At 46.5% G+C, this 21,468-nt stretch overlaps 1 protein-coding gene across 1 annotated transcript in view; it reads left to right on the top strand.

Annotated features, from left to right (window-relative positions):
- The window catches only part of LOC126267900 (uncharacterized), a 1,063,720-nt gene that overhangs the window by 265,882 nt on the left and 776,370 nt on the right, over positions 1-21,468 (top strand). The window contains exons 11-12 of the mRNA XM_049973211.1: positions 3,113-3,468; positions 11,386-11,577. Of these exons, the coding sequence (XP_049829168.1) occupies positions 3,113-3,468; positions 11,386-11,577 (548 nt within the window). The remainder of the gene's footprint in view (positions 1-3,112; positions 3,469-11,385; positions 11,578-21,468) is intronic.

Raw genomic sequence — 21,468 nt, 5'->3', positions numbered from 1 at the left:
AAATAGAGTACATACATTAGAAGAGCTTTACTTCCAGAAAATATATCTCTATAGATTGATTGCAGTTATCCTTTTCATACGTTCTTCTGTCACAATTAATATCTTCCCACCTTTACTACAATAAACGAGCAAGTCTATAATATCAGTAGTTTGGGGCCAGTTTTCTGAGTTTGAATTATTACTTTGAGACAAACAGAACAATGGCGTGTGCCTTTTTGAGTATGCTGTAGTGCATTTCATTTACCAGGTCATGTGTGAGATGACTTTGAGAGACTCGAGATACTGCACAAAAAACAAAAATTGCTGCATTCCATAGTGGCAGTTGTGTAAGTAGCGGCTGGTCTGAATCTTCCCGGCTTTGGCTGTGGCAGTGGCTGATATTGGTTGGGCCAGGCATTTAGACTATATGAATTTGGCTGACAGTCTTTACTTTGACAACCAAAGTACTGAGCTACCCTAGTGCAGTAGTTGGAGTGCTTCATATGAGTAACAACAGCAAACCCGTCCAATTTGAGGGAATATTTGTACCAGAATTCTGAAAAATTTTCTGTTTCTATTGAATGGGCAGCTCAGATTCTTTGACTGAACAACCAAATTACAGTTTCCCAGGTTCTTTGGTGTACTGCTTGATTCAGTCGTTGTAGGTCGGTAATATTTTGGTAAATAACCGTTCCATCAGCATCACCTCATGATGGTGAAACGGTTATTCACCAAAATATCGTGAACCTGCGACGATTGTATCTGTCACCACACTCAGGAACCTTGGAAGTAGCGTGTACACTTGAAAACCCTCAGATCACATCCACACACCAAAAAAGGTTTTCCATGACCTCAGTTCCGAGAGTTCCGGAATCTGTACAGAAAATTGGAATGGAGGTCAACATAAACATCATTTCCGCCCTTTTTATTGCTCATGAAACCCAAACATTGCATGTTGTACCGCCATACAGCGAGGCCTTCAGAGGTGGTTGACCAGATTGCTGTACACACCACTACCTCTAATACCCAATAGCACGTCCTCTTGCATTGGTGAATGCCTGTATTCGTCCTGGCATACTATCAACAAGCTCATCAAGGCACTGTTGCTCCATATTGTCCCACGGCAATTAGGGGTAGATGCCTCAGAGTGGCTGGTGGGTCACGTCGTCCATAAACAGCCCTTTTCAATCTATCCCAGGCATGTTCGATAGGGTTCATGTCTGGAGAACAAGCTGGCCACTCTATTCAAGCGATGTCGTTATCAAAATGTTCAAATGTGTATGAAACCTTATGGGACTTAACTGCTAAGGTCATCAGTCCCTAAGCTTACACACTACTTAAACTAAATTATCCTAAGGACAAACACACACACACACACACACACACACACGCCCAAGGGAGGACTCGAACCACCGACAGGACCAGCCACACAGTCCATGACTGCAGCGACTGAGACAGCTCGGCTAATCCCACGCGGCGTGTCGTTATCCTGAAGGAAATCGTTCACAGGATGTGCACGATGGGGGCGCGAATTGTCGTTCATGAAAACGAATGCCTCATCAATATGCTACCGATATGGTTGCACTATCGGTCGGAGGATGGAATTCACATATTGTACAGCCATTATGGCGCCTTCCACGACCACCAGCGGCGTACATCGACCCCACATAATACCACCCAAAAACACCTTGCTGCACTCACTGGACAGTGTGTCTAAAGCGTTCAGCCTGACTGGGTTGCCTCCAAACACGTTTCGAACGATTGTCAGGTTGAAGGCAGATACGACACTTATCAGTGAAGAGAACGTGATGCCAATCCTGAGTGGTCCATTCAGCATGTTGTTGGGCCTAATGCACCGCACTGCGTGGTGTCGTGGTTGCAAAAATGAACCTTAACGTGGACGTCGGTAGTGAAGCTGGGCATCATGCAGCCTATTGTGCACAGTTGAGTGGTAACACGATGTCCTGTGACTGCACAAAAAGCATTGTTCAACATGGTGTCGTTGCTGTGAGGGTTCCTCCGAGATATAATCCGTACGTAGTAGTCATCCACTGCAGTAGTAGCCCTTGGGAGGCTTCAGCGAGGTATGTCATCGACAGTTCCTGTCTCTCCTCCATGTTTGAACAACATCGCTTTGGTTCACTCCGAGATGCCTACACATTTCCCTTGTTGAGAGCCCTTCCTGGCACAAACTAACAATGTGGACGTGATTGAACTGCAGTATTTACCGTCTAGGTGTGGTTGAATTTCAGACAACAGGAGCCATGTGCCTCCTTCCTGGTGCAATAACTTGAACTGATTGGCTGTCGCATCCCCTCCATCTAATAGGCGTTTCAGATGTTATGAAGTGACATTCCATTCTTGGTTAATGTGTTAACAAATTGGTCTTAGAGGTGTTCCAGTGAGGGAAGAAGGTGAGGTAAGTTGTAGACTCCATACAAAATGGTGGTTGATGCGACGTGAGATTGTGTTGTGTGTGTTGCAAAATATGGAATATTTCCCATGAACAGAATTTGTAGGACACAAAACCCATCTCACACAGAGTATGATTAGCCATACATATAGTTGCTGGGTCACCTGACACCTGAGAAGTAACTTTTGTCGAGTGCTAGACTGCTTCCCCCACAGGGTGTTTTACATGTTTTTGGACAGTGAATCCACTGTAGCATTCTCTAAATGGTAGCTGTGCTGGACAATCAAAAGTCCTGTCTCAGTCTGACATCACTGTCTGGAAGCCACGACCTCACACAAAGTGGGGCCTCACAAGGGAGCTACACCACTGGTACCCACCCTCAAACTGCCTTTCGGTTACTGTAAACGATTCGACAGGGGAGCAAAGAAATGAGTATTGCTTCAGCTGCTCTACATTATACAGGAGAGACGTTTCCATATGCTGAGAAATCTCGCAGTTAATCTGTACTTGGAATGGACGTTTTTCGCCGATACAACTGGCACCTACCTTACACCGCATGACTGCTACGGCGTTGCGAGCTAGCCTTGCACTGTTCCTGCTAGCCGACAATCGGGTGTACTACGTAGTAAATGTATAGCGAATCTTACTGTGTGTGAGACGGACTCAGGGCAAGTCCCTAACACCGCTAGGTAACGTGATGGCGCGCGTCTGTGGTGGCAGGTGAGGTGGAGCGGGAGTGCGTGCGCGAGGGCGAGCGGCTGTCGGACCTGCTGGTGATGCCGGTGAAGGACGCGCTGGGCCGCCACCTGGCGGTGGAGCGTGCGGCCGACACGGCGCGCGCGCAGCGGCTGCTGCAGCAGGTGTGCGCGCGCGCGGCCGCGCTGCGCGAGCGCGTGGCGCGCCACCGCCTGCTGCTGCGCCAGGCGGCGCTCGTGCGCTGCTACGAGGCGGACGCGGCGCAGGCGGCGGCCTGGCTGCGCCAGCTGGGCGCCGCCATGCGCGACCAGGTGGGCTGCTCCGTCGCCGAGATCCAGCGCCAGAAGGAGCAGCACCAGGACTTCCAGCACACCGCCAAGGTACTCTGCCAGCGGCCAGTGGGCACGGTGCGAGCTCTGGAATGTGGCCACCGGAGGCAGTTGCGAGGGCGGCGTATGACCTATAAAGCCGGCCATTCACAGGCCGACTAATTGGTCACCTATCCCTGCGAAGGTGGTCTGCCCAATCATGTACACCTTTGTGATGTATGATTTCATAGCAGTCAGGTCAAGGGTCCTGGTGTGTTGGCTCCACCAACACACCACTACCTGCTAGCTGTGACCTCTACCTGCCACCTCACACTACATCCTTTTTCCCTTCTATTATGGGTTGTTGAAAACTGCCATGTGACTGAGTGCAGATGGGGTTCGGTATGCAGCTGTTCATTCATAGGCTGACCTCTTTGGTCACCTCCTCGTGTGAACTTGGTCTGCCTGTCCTGTTCACCTTCGTGATGCACGATTTCATAGCAGTTGGGTTAAGGGTCCTGGTGTGTTGGCTCCACCAACCCACCACTACCTGCTAGCTGTGACCTCTACCTGCGACCTCACAGTCCATCCCTTCTATTTTGGCACTGTGAAAACTGCCACTTGACTGTGTGCAGCTGGGGTTTGGCATCAGCGACCCATTCATAGGCTGACCTCTTTGGTCACCTCCCCCCTGCGAAGCTGGTCTGCCCCATCATGTTCACCTTTGTGATGTATGATTTCATAGCAGTTGGGTCAAGGATCCTGCTGCGGCAGCTCCATCAATGCACAAATACCCACTAGTCCTGACCTCTACCTGCCACCTCACACTCCGTCCTTCTCCATTCTATTTTGGCATAGTAAAAAGTGCCACATCACTGAGTGCAGATAGGGTTTTGGCATCAGCCATCCATTCATAGGCCGACCTCTTTGGTCACCTCCCCCTGTGAAGCTGGTCTGCCCCGTCATATTCTCCCTCGTGATGTACAATTTCATAGCAGTTGGGTCAAGGGTCCCACTCTGTTGGCTCCACCAACGCACCACTACCCGCTAGCCCCGACCTCTACCTGACACCTCACATTCCGTCCTTTTCCCTTTTACTTTGGCACAGTGAAAACTGCCACGTGACTGAGTGCAGATAGGGTTTGGCATGCGGTCTCATTGAGTCCAAACACTGCCAGACGGGCCATCAACCCACTCTACAGGGGGTCCCCCAACTTGTCTGCATGTGAATGGGCAGCTTGAAGTCAATAACTCTGGACACTATACTGGCAGGTACACATATTCGTGGAACTTCCTGGCAGATAAAGGGCCGTTTCTAAAACAATATTCATCAAATGGCAAGTTGAATACCTTCTCTGGACACCATTAGCATCAAAACTGCTTGTATGGAAACTATATGGCTGTGAAACGTTTTTCACATAACAATTGTGGTTATGTTTATCTCTCCTAAACATTCTAAAATTTTTTACACATTGTACTTTTCCACCCTATTCAGACTTTGAAAAACCATCTGAAAATTTTGGAAGTAAACCTGTCATACCATTGATTTAAGAACTATAATACCAACGTCATTATTTACACAATATAACATCGGGGTGTGCACTCACAGTTACCAGTATTTCACTAATCACTGTGACTGCGAACACTAGCTTCCAAACTATGGCTACAAGGCTGTATAAATCACAGAAATGCTTTTTCTTTCAGTCGTTTGGGAAATCAGTTTTTTACTCTTAGTGTGTGTGTTTCCCCCTCTGTCTTCTCATAATCAACGTCCTGTGGTTTTCTGGTTCTTCCTACACACTCAGAAACTGTGTTGATATTTTTGTTGAGAACAGGCTCGATCAGTCTGTGAATGTGCATATTTTCCTGGCTGGAATATTTCTGGTGTGACTGCAAGCCCATTCACATGAGCAGGCCTTCATACTTTCACCTGAAAATTTTTCTACCTTAAGTGTAGACAGTAAGTTCCTAATTTACTCGCAATTTTTAGAAACTATTAGTTTCCTTGTTCCCTGGTTCTCAGAAAGTTAGCTGTGAAATTTGGAAGTTAATGTACATGAAAACACAAAAGCTTCTAATAAAATTTTTGGAGGTGATGATCCACATGCTCTACTAACAGAGATATCAAGGTACAACTCACGTCCTGGCCTCACAGATTTACAGCCAGTATAATTCTGGATCCCAGTTTCCATATGCAGTTTTAATCTGGGATGTCATTTTGAATCATCATACACTCCACTGTGAAATCAAGATTTATTCTGGGAAATAGAATTTCACCAGCAGTCTACTTACCTACTACTATGCTAGCGCTCAGCATTTATCGACTGTGGAGCTCGTATTCCGACCTCGTAGTATGTCGCTTGTAACTGCAGTCTAGAGCCTTTTTCATCGAGTCATGTTCAACTATGCCAATAATGGGTCTTTCACAATTTCACTCTCCCATCACCTACTTGATCCACTGAACGGATGTGTCAGGTCTTCCCATGCCCACATCTTTGGCTTAAAGATGGTACATTTTGCAAGCGATATGGCCTGTTTATCGTACGTTTTCTGCCTCCATGTGATGTAAACTGTTAAGTTTTCACATAATTTCCTGTAATGCTCAGTCTCTTTGTTTCCAGACATGATTCTTCAGCACAAATGTTTGGTGAAACATAGCAGTTGCTTGTGACCAGCCTTCGTGCCTCATAAGTTATCCTTTTCCTGTAGGTTCATTGGAACCATTATTGCATTGTATGTCATTTCTTTAGTTTTCTGCAGACAGAACAACAGATCCTACTCCAGTTCACAACGAAGTATGCTTTGGATGTTAACAATCTATCGTTTTATCTGCTGTTTTATGTTGTTTCTTTGTTTATTTGATGTACATATCTCAAGTCCTCTATCCCCTCCAGTCCCAAATAGTCTGGCCGCAGTGAGGCACACTGGGGCACTCATCTGGAAGGCACCGTTACTTCACCCCCCTCACACCTATTACCACCTGAGCTTTGGCAGACTGTGGGCTGCGTCCGTTATTGCTTCCGCCGTCTCAGCTTCAAACTCTGCCAGTGTTGTGATGCCATCTAATCATGTTAAAATACGACTACCCTCCCTGATATAGCCACTTCTTCCAAACACCTTTTCAGAGTACAACATTAAACAATATCAGTAACTTAACGTCACTTTTTTGGAAAGCCCACCCTTTAATTAGTTTAACATCCGATGTCATAAGAGACTATAGCCCTAGTATTATTGGCTGAAATTTTCCCCTTTTATGGAAAATCTGACCATATGTAAGTAAATGCATCGAAATGGGATGATTGCAGTTTCAATGCGGGAAGTACTTTCACAAATCGCAAGGCAGTAGACAGTAGTGAACAAAGGCAAACAAATTAGAATCCTCACTGCAGACTTCGTGCCTTTACTAACCATGTATGTCAATTAAAGTGCATCTTTCAGATGCAATTTGTGCAATACAAATGTTTTTGCCATCTGTGCTCTACCGAATAATCAAAAAAGCCCAGAGCTAGTGTGGCAACAGAAAATATCTCGATGCCTCCATCTCTGCAGGCACGTCTCGAAGTTCCACAGGGACACAAACTTACCCACGTAGCTGAAATTCCTATTAAATATTTTTCCAATCATTGCTTAAGGCAGATAGCGTCACTCCAGCTCTGAATACAATTAAAATGAATAGGGTATGTTTTAAGAAGCTCGTTCTTGAGTCAATCACGTGGAGATATGTAACACGTGGAAAGATTCACGAAACAGAGATGAGGAAGGACAATGATAAATTCATAATATTACATCTATACCAGACGTCATATAAGGGGGTAGTTTGTGTTGTTGCCCCGGAGGATGATTACACGAATATTTTGCAGGATTTGTAAGCGGTGGGTCCTTGAGGTACGGCAATACACGAACTCCGAGAAATAAGTTTAAACAGTTTTAGTAATAAAGGCGAATTATAAAACACACACGCTACATGCACCTATCATCACTGTGTCTGACATCCTAATTATGGTCATATCGAAAGGCTCCATAGTGAGCTAAGGAAAGAGACACATTCACGGCCCAGACCACGCTAGTTAATACGGCGCGGTGCAGACGGTGGCCAGTGGCCTACACCAAGTCACAGTGTGGCCAGATGCGCGTCTATTGACCTAGCAAATTGTCAGCACTCCAGACCGGCGAGCTGGTGTACGCGTGTTACGTACCGTATGGCTGCATGCAATCCCTAGACCCTTACATCGCTCTTCCCAGAGGAAAAGAGCAACCGTAGGTGGCTCAATACGACCTCCTGGGCGGTATGAATCTATTTCACCATTTTTGGCGCCAGAAGGCATTGCAACATGCATTTCATTTGCAGACACAGTAACGTTCGGTACAGAGAAGCGTGCCTTCAGAATGACAATTTCATACATGATAAATGCTGTTGACAAAAGACAAATTAATAAAAGCAATAAAAACACAATACTGACAATCAAGTATGCATTAACATTATTGGATGAATCAAAGGCCTTAATTTTATTTGCTACTTCAAAGAAGTTTAACTCATTATTAGAAGAGATTACATTTTCATGGATGTCCTTAAATAAATTATTGTCTTCAGAAAAGTTGATAAGGAATGCTTTCCATATGTTAATATGTATGAATCATTGTAATAAACAGATAACATCCTCGTTAATGGCAAATGCCCAGTTGCATGAAATGTAGTCTGCAATACACTAGGCATATCAAATAGTTCACATGATAAATCACAATGTGTGGCATTCAAGATTAATCCACTATTACTCAATTTGAGTGTAAAGGGTAGCTCATCTCTATCATAAGTTTTACATGTAAATGTGACATCAAGGGTGGAGTTTATTAAGCGAGAAAATTATACCTTCAGAACATCGTTTAAGAAATGGATGATAAAGATACTTTAAAATTCTAGGGCAATCATCTCTTGGGAGATGATCCATAAACGGTTCTTTCTCACAACTGTACAGTGTACTATCTAAGAATACTGCTAATTCAGGGAAAATTAACTTATGACTACGTTTACACATATGCAAATCATTTTCATTTAGGGACACAAAATAGCTTCGATCCTTGCTTATCAGTAGATAACCATTCAGTATGTACCTTACATGAATACCAGCCTGTCTCCATTTCACAGGGTAAGAACAAATCTTATACATTTCAAAATTATGCTTTGACCTAACAATGGGAATAGAAACAATAACAGTTAATTCATCTTCATCATTAAAGAGTGCATGGTGGTCAACTTATAGTAAGGATGTAAATTGTAAGAGTTAAAGTGGTAAATCATAGGTTGCATCTAGCATTCGCTCAATTGATAATAGGGTCTGTAAAAATTGTTCTGGATGTAGTAGTACACTGCTCGAACAATCATTTGAACTACTTTCTAAGGCTGTTCTTAAGTTAAGGGCATCAATTCTATCATTTGATAAACTTTCAGTAATCGTTAACAAAAGAGTGTTTAAATCTAAGTGTGCACTCACAGCATTTAATCCGTGGAATAGGTTTGGATACTTGCTTTCGTTTGATTACGAATTACGTGGAAATGTCCAATGAAAAGTGTGTGGTTAGTAATGGTTCTTTGCATATTCTTTAATACGATAACTTCATTAGAGAGATTAGTTGAATCTGTACTGGAATGTTGTTCAAGAGCTAATATTTTGCCTTGAACTTCCAGTAGATCTCGACTAGTTAAAAGTACCAAGTACATTACGAAGGATACTCCCTCCAAAATCAAACCAGGCACGTTTACTCCTAATTAAAGTTTTGGGTGGCAAAAGCTTTGAAAAACAGTAAATGTCTTGTTCATAATTAGGAAGTGTAGACTCTACCTGCATTTTAGCTGTGATCCAGTTATTATACCAAGATGTACCCATTTCTAAAATTGTATCATTACCCTTAACAGAACGAATTAGATAAATTTGCTTCTTTACAGAATTGAACTTTTGCTGGATTTCACTCAGATTGTATTTGAGGGCAAGTCTGCTTTAGTTGTTGAAACTACCATGTCTGATCGTGGTTCAAACAAAACACTTGTACTCCTTGGTACTATTACTACAGCATTAGTAGAATACGCTGTCATAGCAAGCATTAGAATAAAAATGAACATGGCTAACTAGTTTTAAATACTAGAGTTAACAATGAACATAAAATAAATGAGTTTTTGTGGTAACCTGTGGAATAAAAGGTTTAGTTTCACTGTGCACTCCTGCAGTAGCTTCAATACTAAATTTTCTCAGCACATTCACATAAGTACATGGCTGAAATAAACACACGTATTGCGCTCTCACACACTACCCACGTTTATGCAGATTGTAGGGGTGTCTGGAACAGGATCGCTCGGAACGTGGCGATGCCTCAGCTTCGAAGTCTGGACTGCGACCTCGCGATTCTCGCTTCCTGGGTTTGAGAACAGCAGGGCTGCCTCTCGGTCGGTCCTCGTCGTCGTGTGATACTACAGGAAATCTACCCAGAAATGGCTCTACACGATTGACATGAACGACAATAGAACAAAAGGGCAGTTGGAGCTCAAGAGTGACTGACGACAACACTTCCAAGATTGGATATGGTCCTTTCCAAAACTTATTAAACTTTTTGATTTGACTATTTTTCAACACCACGTTGCTCAGATACACAAGATCTCCAACTCGATACTGTGGCACTGCAGCTTGGCGGTCGTGTTGTCTTGCTTGCTGAAGAAAGGATTGATGATTTCGCTGTTTCAGCCCCCTCCACGCTTCCTTTAGCTTGCGTGTCAGATCCGTTACATGTTCACTGCTAATTACGGCAGTCGATCATGCAAAGTCCAAGGGTGAATGCAATCTTCTTCCGTAGACGATCTCATATGGACTTAGGCCAGTTGAGCTGTGCATTTTGTCATTGTAACAACTTGGCAAATGTGGTAAACAGACACCCCAATTGTCGTTTTTTTCTGCTCACATAATGGCTAACCATTTTAATAATTGTTCTGTGGACTAGCTAGACTCTTCTATTTCCTTCAGGGTGTGTTGGTGTAGTCCTTAACTGAGTTACTTGCATGAGCTTACAAGTCTGTTTAAGTAATTCACTCCTAAAATTCGTTCCTTGATCACTGTTTGTGCTTAATGGTGATCTAAACTTAACAACTCATTCTTTTACATAAGTTAAGGTTTTTAACATGGCTGTCAATCAGCGACTGTTGTATAATACAGAATTTTGAAAAACACAGCCCTCAGTCGTGAACACAATTAATTTGTAACCTAGGTTTCGGTGTCGCAAGGGACACCTTCTTCGGACAAAATTAAACTAAATGTTACAGCATAACGTACCCAAAAATACGAAAGCTGCGGTCATACCTGACAGCGTCAGATAGTCAGAATTCAAATGCAACAGATGTGCAAGCAAGTAGGGGCTGCCATGTGTCCTTTGCTACAGTCAACAACCCAGAAGTTAATTCGTTAACTAAAACATGAATTAGGGATATTGAACATTTATCCTAACAAATAAAGAAATCACGAAAACTCTCACTTACACAAAAATGCGAAACGGACAGTAGAGAAAACTTAAACATTACTTCTTTCTTGCCATAAACTGTACTTAATTACGTACAAAACAAAGATACTCCACAAAAACAGTTCTTCCTTTCGTCTTCTTCTTCTTATTATTATTATTATTATTATTATTATTATTATTATTGAGAGCGGCTGAAGTTGTATAAATATGTTAATGAGCCTAAGCGTTATACAGCAAGTGCTATTAATTTCGCACTTCATATTTATCTGAATATAAAAATTTGTGAACATCCAGAATGCATATCTAGGAGCCGCCACTGCGTTTAACGAAATGCTTCTACCTGTTGCATGGCACGTACGTCTAAAATGCCTGTTGTCAGTGAAGTCTTAATGACTTTGTAATTTTTCCAGACGGGATGTTCAGCTGGGATGTGAATATTGTTACGCAGTGGTTGGGTGAGAGGCTAGCAGCCCCCGCTTGTGTGTCCCGCAGGGCTCGTACGAGTACGGCCGGCAGCTGGTGCAGGCGGCGCTGGCGCTGCGGCAGTGCTGCCGCCTGGCGACGGCTCCCAACGAGCAGCTGAGCGCCGCGCTGGACGCGGCGTGGCGCCGCCTCGACGCCGCCGCCCAGGAGCACGTGACGCGCCTGCGCGTCTCCGCCGTCTTCCACCGCAGCGTCGACCAGGTGCGGCTCTGGCGCCGAGCGGGCGCACTCACTCCTAACAGGCAAACCAGCCGTTACAGGCACCACCACAATCCAGTACCATGAGGTGAAAAAAGTCACGTGATACCACTTGATATCGTGTCGGGCCTCCTTTTGCCTGGCGTGGTACACCAACTCGGCAACAAGACGTTGGAAAGCCCACTCCAAAAATATTCAGCCAAACTGCCTCTGCTGCCGTCCATAATTTGGGAAACTATTACCAGTCCAGGATTTTGTGCACGAACTGTCCTCTCGATTCGTCCCATTAATGTTCGGATGATCTGGGTGGCGAAATCATTCACTTGAACTGTCCAGAATGTTCTTCAAACCAATCGCACACAGCTGTCAAAATGAAACTTCCTGGCAGATTAAAACTGTGTGCCCGAGCGAGACTCGAACTCGGGACCATTGCCTTCCGCGGGCAAATGCTCTACCATCTCATATCAGCGCACACTCCGCTGCAGAGTGAAAATCTCATTCTAGAAACATCCCCCAGGCTGTGGCTAAGCCATGTCTTCGCAATATCCTTTCTTTCAGGAGTGCTAGTTCTGCAAGGTTCGCAGGAGAGCTTCTGTTAAGTTTGGAAGGTAGGAGACGAGGTACTGGCAGAAGTAAAGCTGTGAGTAGCGGGCGTGAGTCGTGCTTCGGTAGCTCAGATGGTAGAGCACTTGCCCGCGAAAGACAAAGGTCCCGAGTTCGAGTCTCGGTCGGGCTCACAGTTTTAATCTGCCAGGAAGTTTCGTATCAGCGCATACTCCGCTGCAGAGTGAAAATCTCATTCTGGAGCTGTCAAAATGTTTCAAATGGCTCTGAGCACTATGCGACTTAACTTCTGAGGTCATCAGTCGCCTAGAACTTAGAACTACTTTAAACCTAACTAACCTAAAGGCATCACAAACATACATGCCCGAGGCGGGACTCGAACCTGCGACCGTAGTGGTCGCTCGGCTCCAGACTGTAGCGCTTAGAACCGCACGGTCACTCCGGCCGGCCCAAACAGCTTTCGCTCAGTAACATGGCGCAGTGTCGTCTGGAAAATTCCATCGTCCTGTCCCTGCAAATGGTCTCCAAGTAGGCGAACATAACTGTTTCCTGACAATTATCGGTTCGGTTGCACCAAGCGGACCCAGTTGATTCCATGTAACCACAGCCCACACCATTATGGTACCACCACCAGCTTACACAGTGCCTTTTTGACAGATTTGGTCCATGGCTTCGACGGCTTGCGCCATACTCGAACAGCACCATCAGCTCTTACCATTTGAAATCGGAACTCATCTAACCAGGCCACGGTTTTCCAATACTCCAGGGTGCAACAGAGGCCAGAGGCCAGGAGAGGTGCTGCAGGTAATGTCGTGCTGTTAGCAAAGGCACTCGTGTCGGTGGTCTGATGCCACATCCCGTTAACAGCAAATTTCGTCACGCTAACAGAACGCCGCCGGCCACTGCGTCGTCCATTCTGAGAGGTAATGCTGAAATGTGGTACCCTCGACACACTTTTGAAAGTGTGGATCTCGGAATATTAAATGACCTAACGATGTTCGAAACGGAATTTCCCATGCGTCTACCTCCAACTACCATTCCGCGATCAACGTCCGTGAATTCTCGTATGCGGCCATAATCAAGCGGAATACCTTTTCAGATGAATCAGCTGAGTGAAAATTCAGCTCCACCAATGTACTGCCCTTACACCCTTTTATACACACATCAAACAAAGTTTTGTATCATCCCAGTTCCCAGAACCCCTGAAGATAGACGTTGACTGTGGATATTGTATCACAGACACGGTCCCTCTGACTGTTCAGTGATGTCACTAAACCCGCCCAAAGATGTAAACATCCATGCATGAGCAGCGCGTATTAGACGGAGGGGTTCATTCCGCAAGGAAGGAGGTAGACGGCTCGTCTTCTGTGTAGTTCAGCCACGCCTAGATGGTCAATACCGCGGTTCCATCGCATCCTCATTGTTACTTTGTGCCAGAAAAGGCTCTCAACAAGGGAGTGTCCAGGCGTCTCGGAGTGAACCGAAGCGATGTTGTTCGGACATGGAGGAGATACAGAGAGACATTAATTGTCTATGACATGCCCCGCATAGGCCACACAACAGCTACTGCTGCAGTGGATGAACGCTACCTACGGATTATGGCTAGGAGGAACCCTGACAGCAACGCCACCCTTTTGAATAATGCCTTTCGTTTAGCCACAGAACGTCGTGTTACGACAAACTGTGCGCAATAGGCTACATGACGCGCAGCTTCACTCAGGACGTTCATGGCGAGTCCATCTTTGCAACCACAACACCATGCAGCGCGGTACAGATGGGCCCAACAACATGCCGAATTGACCGCTCAGGACTGGCATCACATTCTCTTCACCGATGAGTGTCGCATATGCCTTCAATCACACAATCGTCGGAAACGTGTTTGGAGCCAAACCAGTCAGGCTGAAAGCCTTAGGCACACTGTCTAGCGACTGCAGCAAGGTGGAAGTTCCCTGCTGTTTTGGAGCCGACATACGCAGCTGGTGGTAATGGAAGGCACCGTAACAGCTGTATGATACGTGAATGCCATCCTCCATCCTCCGACCGATAATGCAACCATATCGGTAGCATATTGGAGGGGCATTCGTCTTCATGGACGACAATTCGCGCCCCCAGTCATGCACATCTTGTGAATGATTTCCCTCAGCATAACGACATCGCTCGACTAGAGTGGCCAGCTTGTTCTCCAGAAATGAACCCTATCGAACATGCCTGGGATAGATTTAAAAGGTCTGTTTATGGACGACGTGACCCACCAACCACTCTGACGGATCTACGCCGAATCGCCGTTGAGGAGTGGGACAAATTGGACCGACAGTGCCTTGATGAACTTGTGGACAGTATGCCACGACGAATACACGCATGCATCAATGCAAGAGGACGTGCTACTGGGTATCAGAGGTACCGGTGTGTACAGCAATCCGGACCACCACCTCTGAAGGTCTCGCTGTATGGCGGTACAACATGCAATGTGTGGCCTTCATGAGCAATAAAAAGGGCGGAAATGATGTTTATGTTGATCTGTTTCAATTTTGTGTACCGGTTTCGGAAATCTCGGAACCGTGGTGATGCAAAGCTTTTTTGATGTTTGTACCTTGTGTACATGATACTGCCGCCATCTGTATATGTCCATATCGCTGTCCCATGTGTTGTGTGACCTCAATGTCAGTAGGGTTTATGAAATGCGTTAGCCTCACACAGGTTTTATTTCATTACCCTTCCTCGTATTCCAAGCTGTGAAATGTCAAAATCCTTATAGAGAGTACATGACGACCATTGGGCAAGATCATGTGTATACTCTTTAGATCGTTTCCTGTGGGTACATCACCAGTAAGACAGTGGTATATTTGCTCATGATGTGTATCGCTTTTTCCGACTACCATTGATTCTTTCCACCATTTATATACCATAAAACGTTTGCAATTTTTTTAACCTCGTTTTACGTTATGTCTTTTCTTACACAGAGACCAGAGTTCCATCTCACGTCCTACCTTCCTCTTCTACTGTATATCTTCACAGTAAAATCTTGTGTCGCTATTTTTCTGTCTTTTATTATACAGGGTGAAGCACCGACAACATTTCGAGATTGTTAAGCGGTATTTTTTTGAATATTTTGGTACAGAGGACCTGTAGTCTCTAGTCACTTGTTACAGATTAATACATTTCCTTTTTTTATTAACTATATTTATCTATTCCTCCCCCCATGAACCATGGACCTTGCCGTTGGTGGGGAGGCTTGCGTGCCTCAGCGATACAGATGGCCGTACCGTAGGTGCAACCACAACGGAGGGGTATCTGTTGAGAGGCCAGACAAACGTGTGGTTCCTGAAGAGGGGCAGCAGCCTTTTCAGTACTTGCAGGGGCAACAGTCTGGATGATTGACTGATCTGGCCTTGCAATATTAACCAAAACGGCCTTGCTGTGCTGGTACTGCGAACGGCTGAAAGCAAGGGGAAACTACAGCCGTAATTTTTCCCGAGGACATGCAGCTTTATTGTATTGAATAGGATTGGGGAGAAGAGAAGTTTGTGGCACAACTTGACTAGAAGAAGGGATCGGTTGGTAGGACATGTTTTGAGGCATCAAGGGATCACAAATTTAGCATTGGAGGGCAGCGTGGAGGGTAAAAATCGTAGATGGAGACCGAGAGATGAGTACACTAAGCAGATTCAGAAGGATGTAGGTTGCAGTAGGTACTGGGAGATGAAGCAGCTTGCACAGGATAGAGTAGCATGGAGAGCTGCATCAAACCAGTCTCAGGACTGAAGACAACAACAACAACAACATTTATCTATTTACACCACACTGATAATACCTGTAAAAGCCTGCAAATGTCGATAGTATTTAGTATACACTCCTGGAAATGGAAAAAAGAACACATTGACACCGGTGTGTCAGACCCGCCATACTTGCTCCGGACACTGCGAGAGGGCTGTACAAGCAATGATCACACGCACGGCACAGCGGACACACCAGGAACCGCGGTGTTGGCCGTCGAATGGCGCTAGCTGCGCAGCATTTGTGCACCGCCGCCGTCAGTGTCAGCCAGTTTGCCGTGGCATACGGAGCTCCATCGCAGTCTGTAACACTGGTAGCATGCCGCGACAGCGTGGACGTGAACCGTATGTGCACTTGACGGACTTTGAGCGAGGGCGTATAGTGGGCATGCGGGAGGCCGGGTGGACGTACCGCCGATTTGCTCAACACGTGGGGCGTGAGGTCTCCACAGTACATCGATGTTGTCGCCAGTGGTCGGCGGAAGGTGCACGTGCCCGTCGACCTGGGACCGGACCGCAGCGACGCACGGATGCACGCCAAGACCGTAGGATCCTACGCAGTGCCGTAGGGGACCGCACCGCCACTTCCCAGCAAATTAGGGACACTGTTGCTCCTGGGGTATCGGCGAGGACCATTCGCAACCGTCTCCATGAAGCTGGGCTACGGTCCCGCACACCGTTAGGCCGTCTTCCGCCGACGCCCCAACATCGTGCAGCCCGCCTCCAGTGGTGTCGCGACAGGCGTGAATGGAGGGACGAATGGAGACGTGTCGTCTTCAGCTATGAGAGTCGCTTCTGCATTGGTGCCAATGATGGTCGTATGCGTGTTTGGCGCCGTGCAGGTGAGCGCCACAATCAGGACTGCATACGACCGAGGCACACAGGGCCAACACCCGGCATCATGGTGTGGGGAGCGATCTCCTGCACTGGCCGTACACCTCTGTTGATCGTCGAGGGGACACTGAATAGTGCACGGTACATCCAAACCGTCATCGAACCCATAGTTCTACCATTCCTAGACCGGCAAGGGAACTTGCTGTTCCAACAGGACAAGGCACGTCCGCATGTATCCCGTGCCACCCAACGTGCTCTAGAAAGTGTAAGTCAACTACCCTGGCCAGCAAGATCTCCGGATCTGTCCCCCATTGAGCATGTTTGGGACTGGATGAAGCGTCGTCTCACGCGGTCTGCACGTCCAGCACGAACGCTGGTCCAACTGAGGCGCCAGGTGGAAATGGCATGGCAAGCCGTTCCACAGGACTACATCCAGCATCTCTACGATCGTCTCCATGGGAGAATAGCAGCCTGCATTGGTGCGAAAGGTGGATATACACTGTACTAGTGCCGACATTGTGCATGCTCTGTTGCCTGTGTCTATGTGCCTGTGGTTCTGTCAGTGTGATCATGTGATGTATCTGAGCCCAGGAATGTGTCAATAAAGTTTCCCCTTCCTGGGACAATGAATTCACGGTGTTCTTATTTCAATTTCCAGGAGAGTATTTAGTATCTTGCTTGGAAACATAACATGTCCATTCACCCTCGGCACTCGAGGTTGGCAACTAAATTAATGCCCACTCTACTCTTCGACCTGAGCCTTGCTGGGTTCCGCCTCGTGTTTGTTCTCCCTGGACTTTTGCGTGTTAAGGCAGCAGTCTATCGGTTTACCGATGTGCACCCCATGAAGGGGTTCACTGAATGCAGTGGCAGAGTGCCACACCGGCGCTATGTTTAAACACAACGACACTATGTTGAACTGTTCCCAGTTACAGCAGATCGCAGTACTTTGCGTCGTTAGATTTTGGAATTGTTCACCATTAAACCTCATTATTCCTATGTAGCACTGTTAGCGTACAGCTAACACCGCCACAAAAAGAGTTATTCTAATAACACAATCGTACGAGGGATGCATGTTTCAATATCTTTGACAACTTTTATAAACAAACATCATTCCACCTGTCGTCTGGAGCTGCATGCAAACACGACTACACGAGCGGTTGAGTTCACCTGGTGCCCGCACGGGTCTAAGCGAGGGCAGACCTGAGCGCTTTCAACAAGGAAACGAAAACGCCCGTGGCGAGCAGGACAGCAGACTTCGGTGTCCTCTGTTGTTCAGCAGCGAAATCACCTGCCTCGTAGAGCTCCCCTAATGTGTTCAATGTTTCGTTCTAACATTAATGTTTATGTATAAGATAATTCTTATTCGGTAGGACATTTTGAAAGATGTTTTAAAAAATTCGAATCTGAACAGGGTAAGCTTATTAGTGTACTGCCGTAACATTTTACATAATCTACCTGCTTGATACCGATGCACCCCATTTTTGTGTCATGAAGTACGGTAATTGCAGCCTTTGTAACGCTGTTCACTACATTTTATTGACTAAAGTAAACATCTGTACTCTTTAAAAATTTTATTGAAAAGTGTTTACTGAAATATATGAATAGCAAATGAATAGTTAGCTGCAGCCCATCAGACGACTACCACTTGTGTATAACTTCCTCATGTAGAATGACTGACAGTCTTGTTTCTACAGTGGAGAGGTAGAATCCCAGAAAGTGTTTTATGGTATGACATCACTTTATCAAAGGATGAACAAAATTACTGCTGCAATTACTACTACTACTACTATTACTACTGTATTTTAATTTCCATGTAATCTCCATAACTTCTGTTTTAATTTTTAAACTTATTTATCGCTGAGGATGGTAGATGCAGGCTGTAACTGGTCATTCAGTTTGAAATTATTGTGACTGTGCCGATAAATCATTTTCAGTAAAGTTTCTACTGATGTCATGGAAGGCCCTCTAACATGAAGGCAAAACCAGATTGTGGATTGTAGCTTTTACTGAACTGTAGTCGACTTAGGAAAGGGCACCCACACGTAATGATTACTGGGTCTGCTGGAAAGTGATTCCCACAGCGGGTCACCAGTATCAGTGGCAACCGCAACGACGCAGTTGCCTCTTTACTCCAGCATTCTCTCATGCCATACACGATGGATCCCAAAAGAGCTGAGGTAAGTGCAGCGCATCTGTAAAGAAAGTAGCACAAAGAAGCGCTGCGACCAGTTCTAGAGCCGAGCTCCAGCGTTTGGAGTCCATACAAAGTGGGAAGCGCGCCAGACATTGTATGATTTCAGTTGCACGCTGCTAGGGCTGTAACAGATCTGCATAGCGCAACACAAGACGAACAGGTGCACAGGGAAATTAAATTGAGAATCTTTGGAAGAAAGGCGAATTTGTTCTCGTGAAATCTTACTTGCTAAATTTAGAGAATCAGAAGTTGAAGGATACAGTGGAATGATTTTGCTGCTTGCATCATGTAACAGGGGGGCAAATCATGAGAATAATATAACTGAGATTACGGCACATGCAGAACCAATAAAGAGTCAATCCAAAGCGAAAGGAAAGCGACGCCGGCCGGAGCGGTCGAGCGGTTCTAGGCGCTACAGTCTGGAACCGCGCGACCGCTACAGTCGCAGGTTCGAATCCTGCCTCGGGCATGGATTTGTGTGGTGTCCTTACGTTAGTTAGGCTTAAGTAGTTCTAAGTTCTAGGGGACTGATGACCTCAGAAGTTAAGTCCCATAGTGCTCAGAGCCATTTGAACCAGCGGTCCCTCCGCCACACACCGTCAGGTGGCTTGCGGAGTATGGATGTAGATGTAGATGTAGATAATTACAAAGCGGCAGATAATTACAAATATTGGTATCAAGTATGATCCTACTGTTACGGAATTTCTAGATTTAGGTAAGGCTTTTGACAATGTTGCCTGGAACACCCTCATTGAAATTATAAAGCTCTCAAGGATGCAAATACGTGGAGTGAATGTTATCCACATTATCTACAACTTGTACAGAACCCAGACTGTAGTTACATGAGTGGAATGACTTGAAAGAGAATCGGTAAGTGAGAGGGGGGTGCAACAGGATTATAGCCTATGCTCAGTGTTATAGGGTCTACATAGTTAGCTGGCTCTGTAGGAAAAAGAGTAGTAATTTGGGAAGAGAGTTAAAGTTGAAGGAGAAGATATAAAGTTTAAGGTTTGTCAGTGGCATAATTCTTTCAGAGATGAGAAAGGCTTTGAAGAGCAGTTGAATGGAATGGATAGAATCTTGAAAATACACTCCTGGAAATTGAAATAAGAACACCGTGAATTCATTGTCCCAGGAAGGGGAAACTTTATTGACACATTCCTGGGGTCAGATACATCACATGATCACACTGACAGAACCACAGGCACATAGACACCGGCAACAGAGCATGCACAATGTCGGCACTAGTACAGTGTATATCCACCATTCGCAGCAATGCAAGCTGCTATTCTCCCATGGAGGCGATCGTAGAGATGCTGGATGTAGTCCTGTGGAACGGCTGGCCATGCCATTTCCACCTGGCGCCTCAGTTGGACCAGCGTTCGTGCTGGACGTGCAGACCGCGTGAGACGACGCTTCATCCAGTCCCAAACATGCTCAATGGGGGACAGATCCGGAGATCTTGCTGGCCAGGGTAGTTGACTTACACCTTCTAGAGCACGTTGGGTGGCACGAGATACATGCGGACGTGCATTGTCCTGTTGGAACAGCAAGTTCCCTTGCCGGTCTAGTAATGGTAGAACGATGGGTTCGATGACGGTTTCGATGTACCGTGCACTATTCAGTGTCCCCTCGACGATCAACAGAGGTGTACGGCCAGTGTAGGAGATCGCTCCCCACACCATGATGCCGGGTGTTGGCCCTGTGTGCCTCGGTCGTATGCAGTCCTGATTGTGGCGCTCACCTGCACGGCGCCAAACACGCATACGACCATCATTGGCACCAAGGCAGAAGCGACTCTCATCGCTGAAGACGACACGTCTCCACTCGTCCCTCCATTCACGCCTGTCGCGACACCACTGGAGGCGGGCTGCACGGTGTTGGGGCGTGAGCGGAAGACGGCCTAACGGTGTGCGGGACCGTAGCCCAGTTTCATGGAGACGGTTGCGAATGGTCCTCGCCGATACCCCAGGAGCAACAGTGTCCCTAATTTGCTGGAAAGTGGCGGTGCGGTCCCCTACGGCACTGCGTAGGATCCTACGGTCTTGGCGTGCATCCGTGCGTCGCTGCGGTCCGGTCCCAGGTCGACGGGCACGTGCACCTTCCGCCGACCACTGGCGACAACATCGATGTACTGTGGAGACCTCACGCCCCACGTGTTGAGCAATTCGGCGGTACGTCCACCCGGCCTCCCGCATGCCCACTATACGCCCTCGCTCAAAGTCCGTCAACTGCACATACGGTTCACGTCCACGCTGTCGCGGCATGCTACCAGTGTTAAAGACTGCGATGGAGCTCCGTATGCCACGGCAAACTGGCTGACACTGACGGCGGTGGTGCACAAATGCTGCGCAGCTAGCGCCATTCGACGGCCAACACCGCGGTTCCTGGTGTGTCCGCTGTGCCGTGCGTGTGATCATTGCTTGTACAGCCCGCTCGCAGTGTCCGGAGCAAGTATGGTGGGTCTGACACACCGGTGTCAATGTGTTCTTTTTTCCATTTCCAGGAGTGTAGATTAGAAGATGA

Source organism: Schistocerca gregaria, chromosome 4 (assembly GCF_023897955.1).
Source record: "Schistocerca gregaria isolate iqSchGreg1 chromosome 4, iqSchGreg1.2, whole genome shotgun sequence".
Classification (NCBI taxonomy): Eukaryota; Metazoa; Arthropoda; class Insecta; order Orthoptera; family Acrididae; genus Schistocerca; species Schistocerca gregaria.
This window is presented reverse-complemented; position numbering and strand designations above follow the sequence as displayed.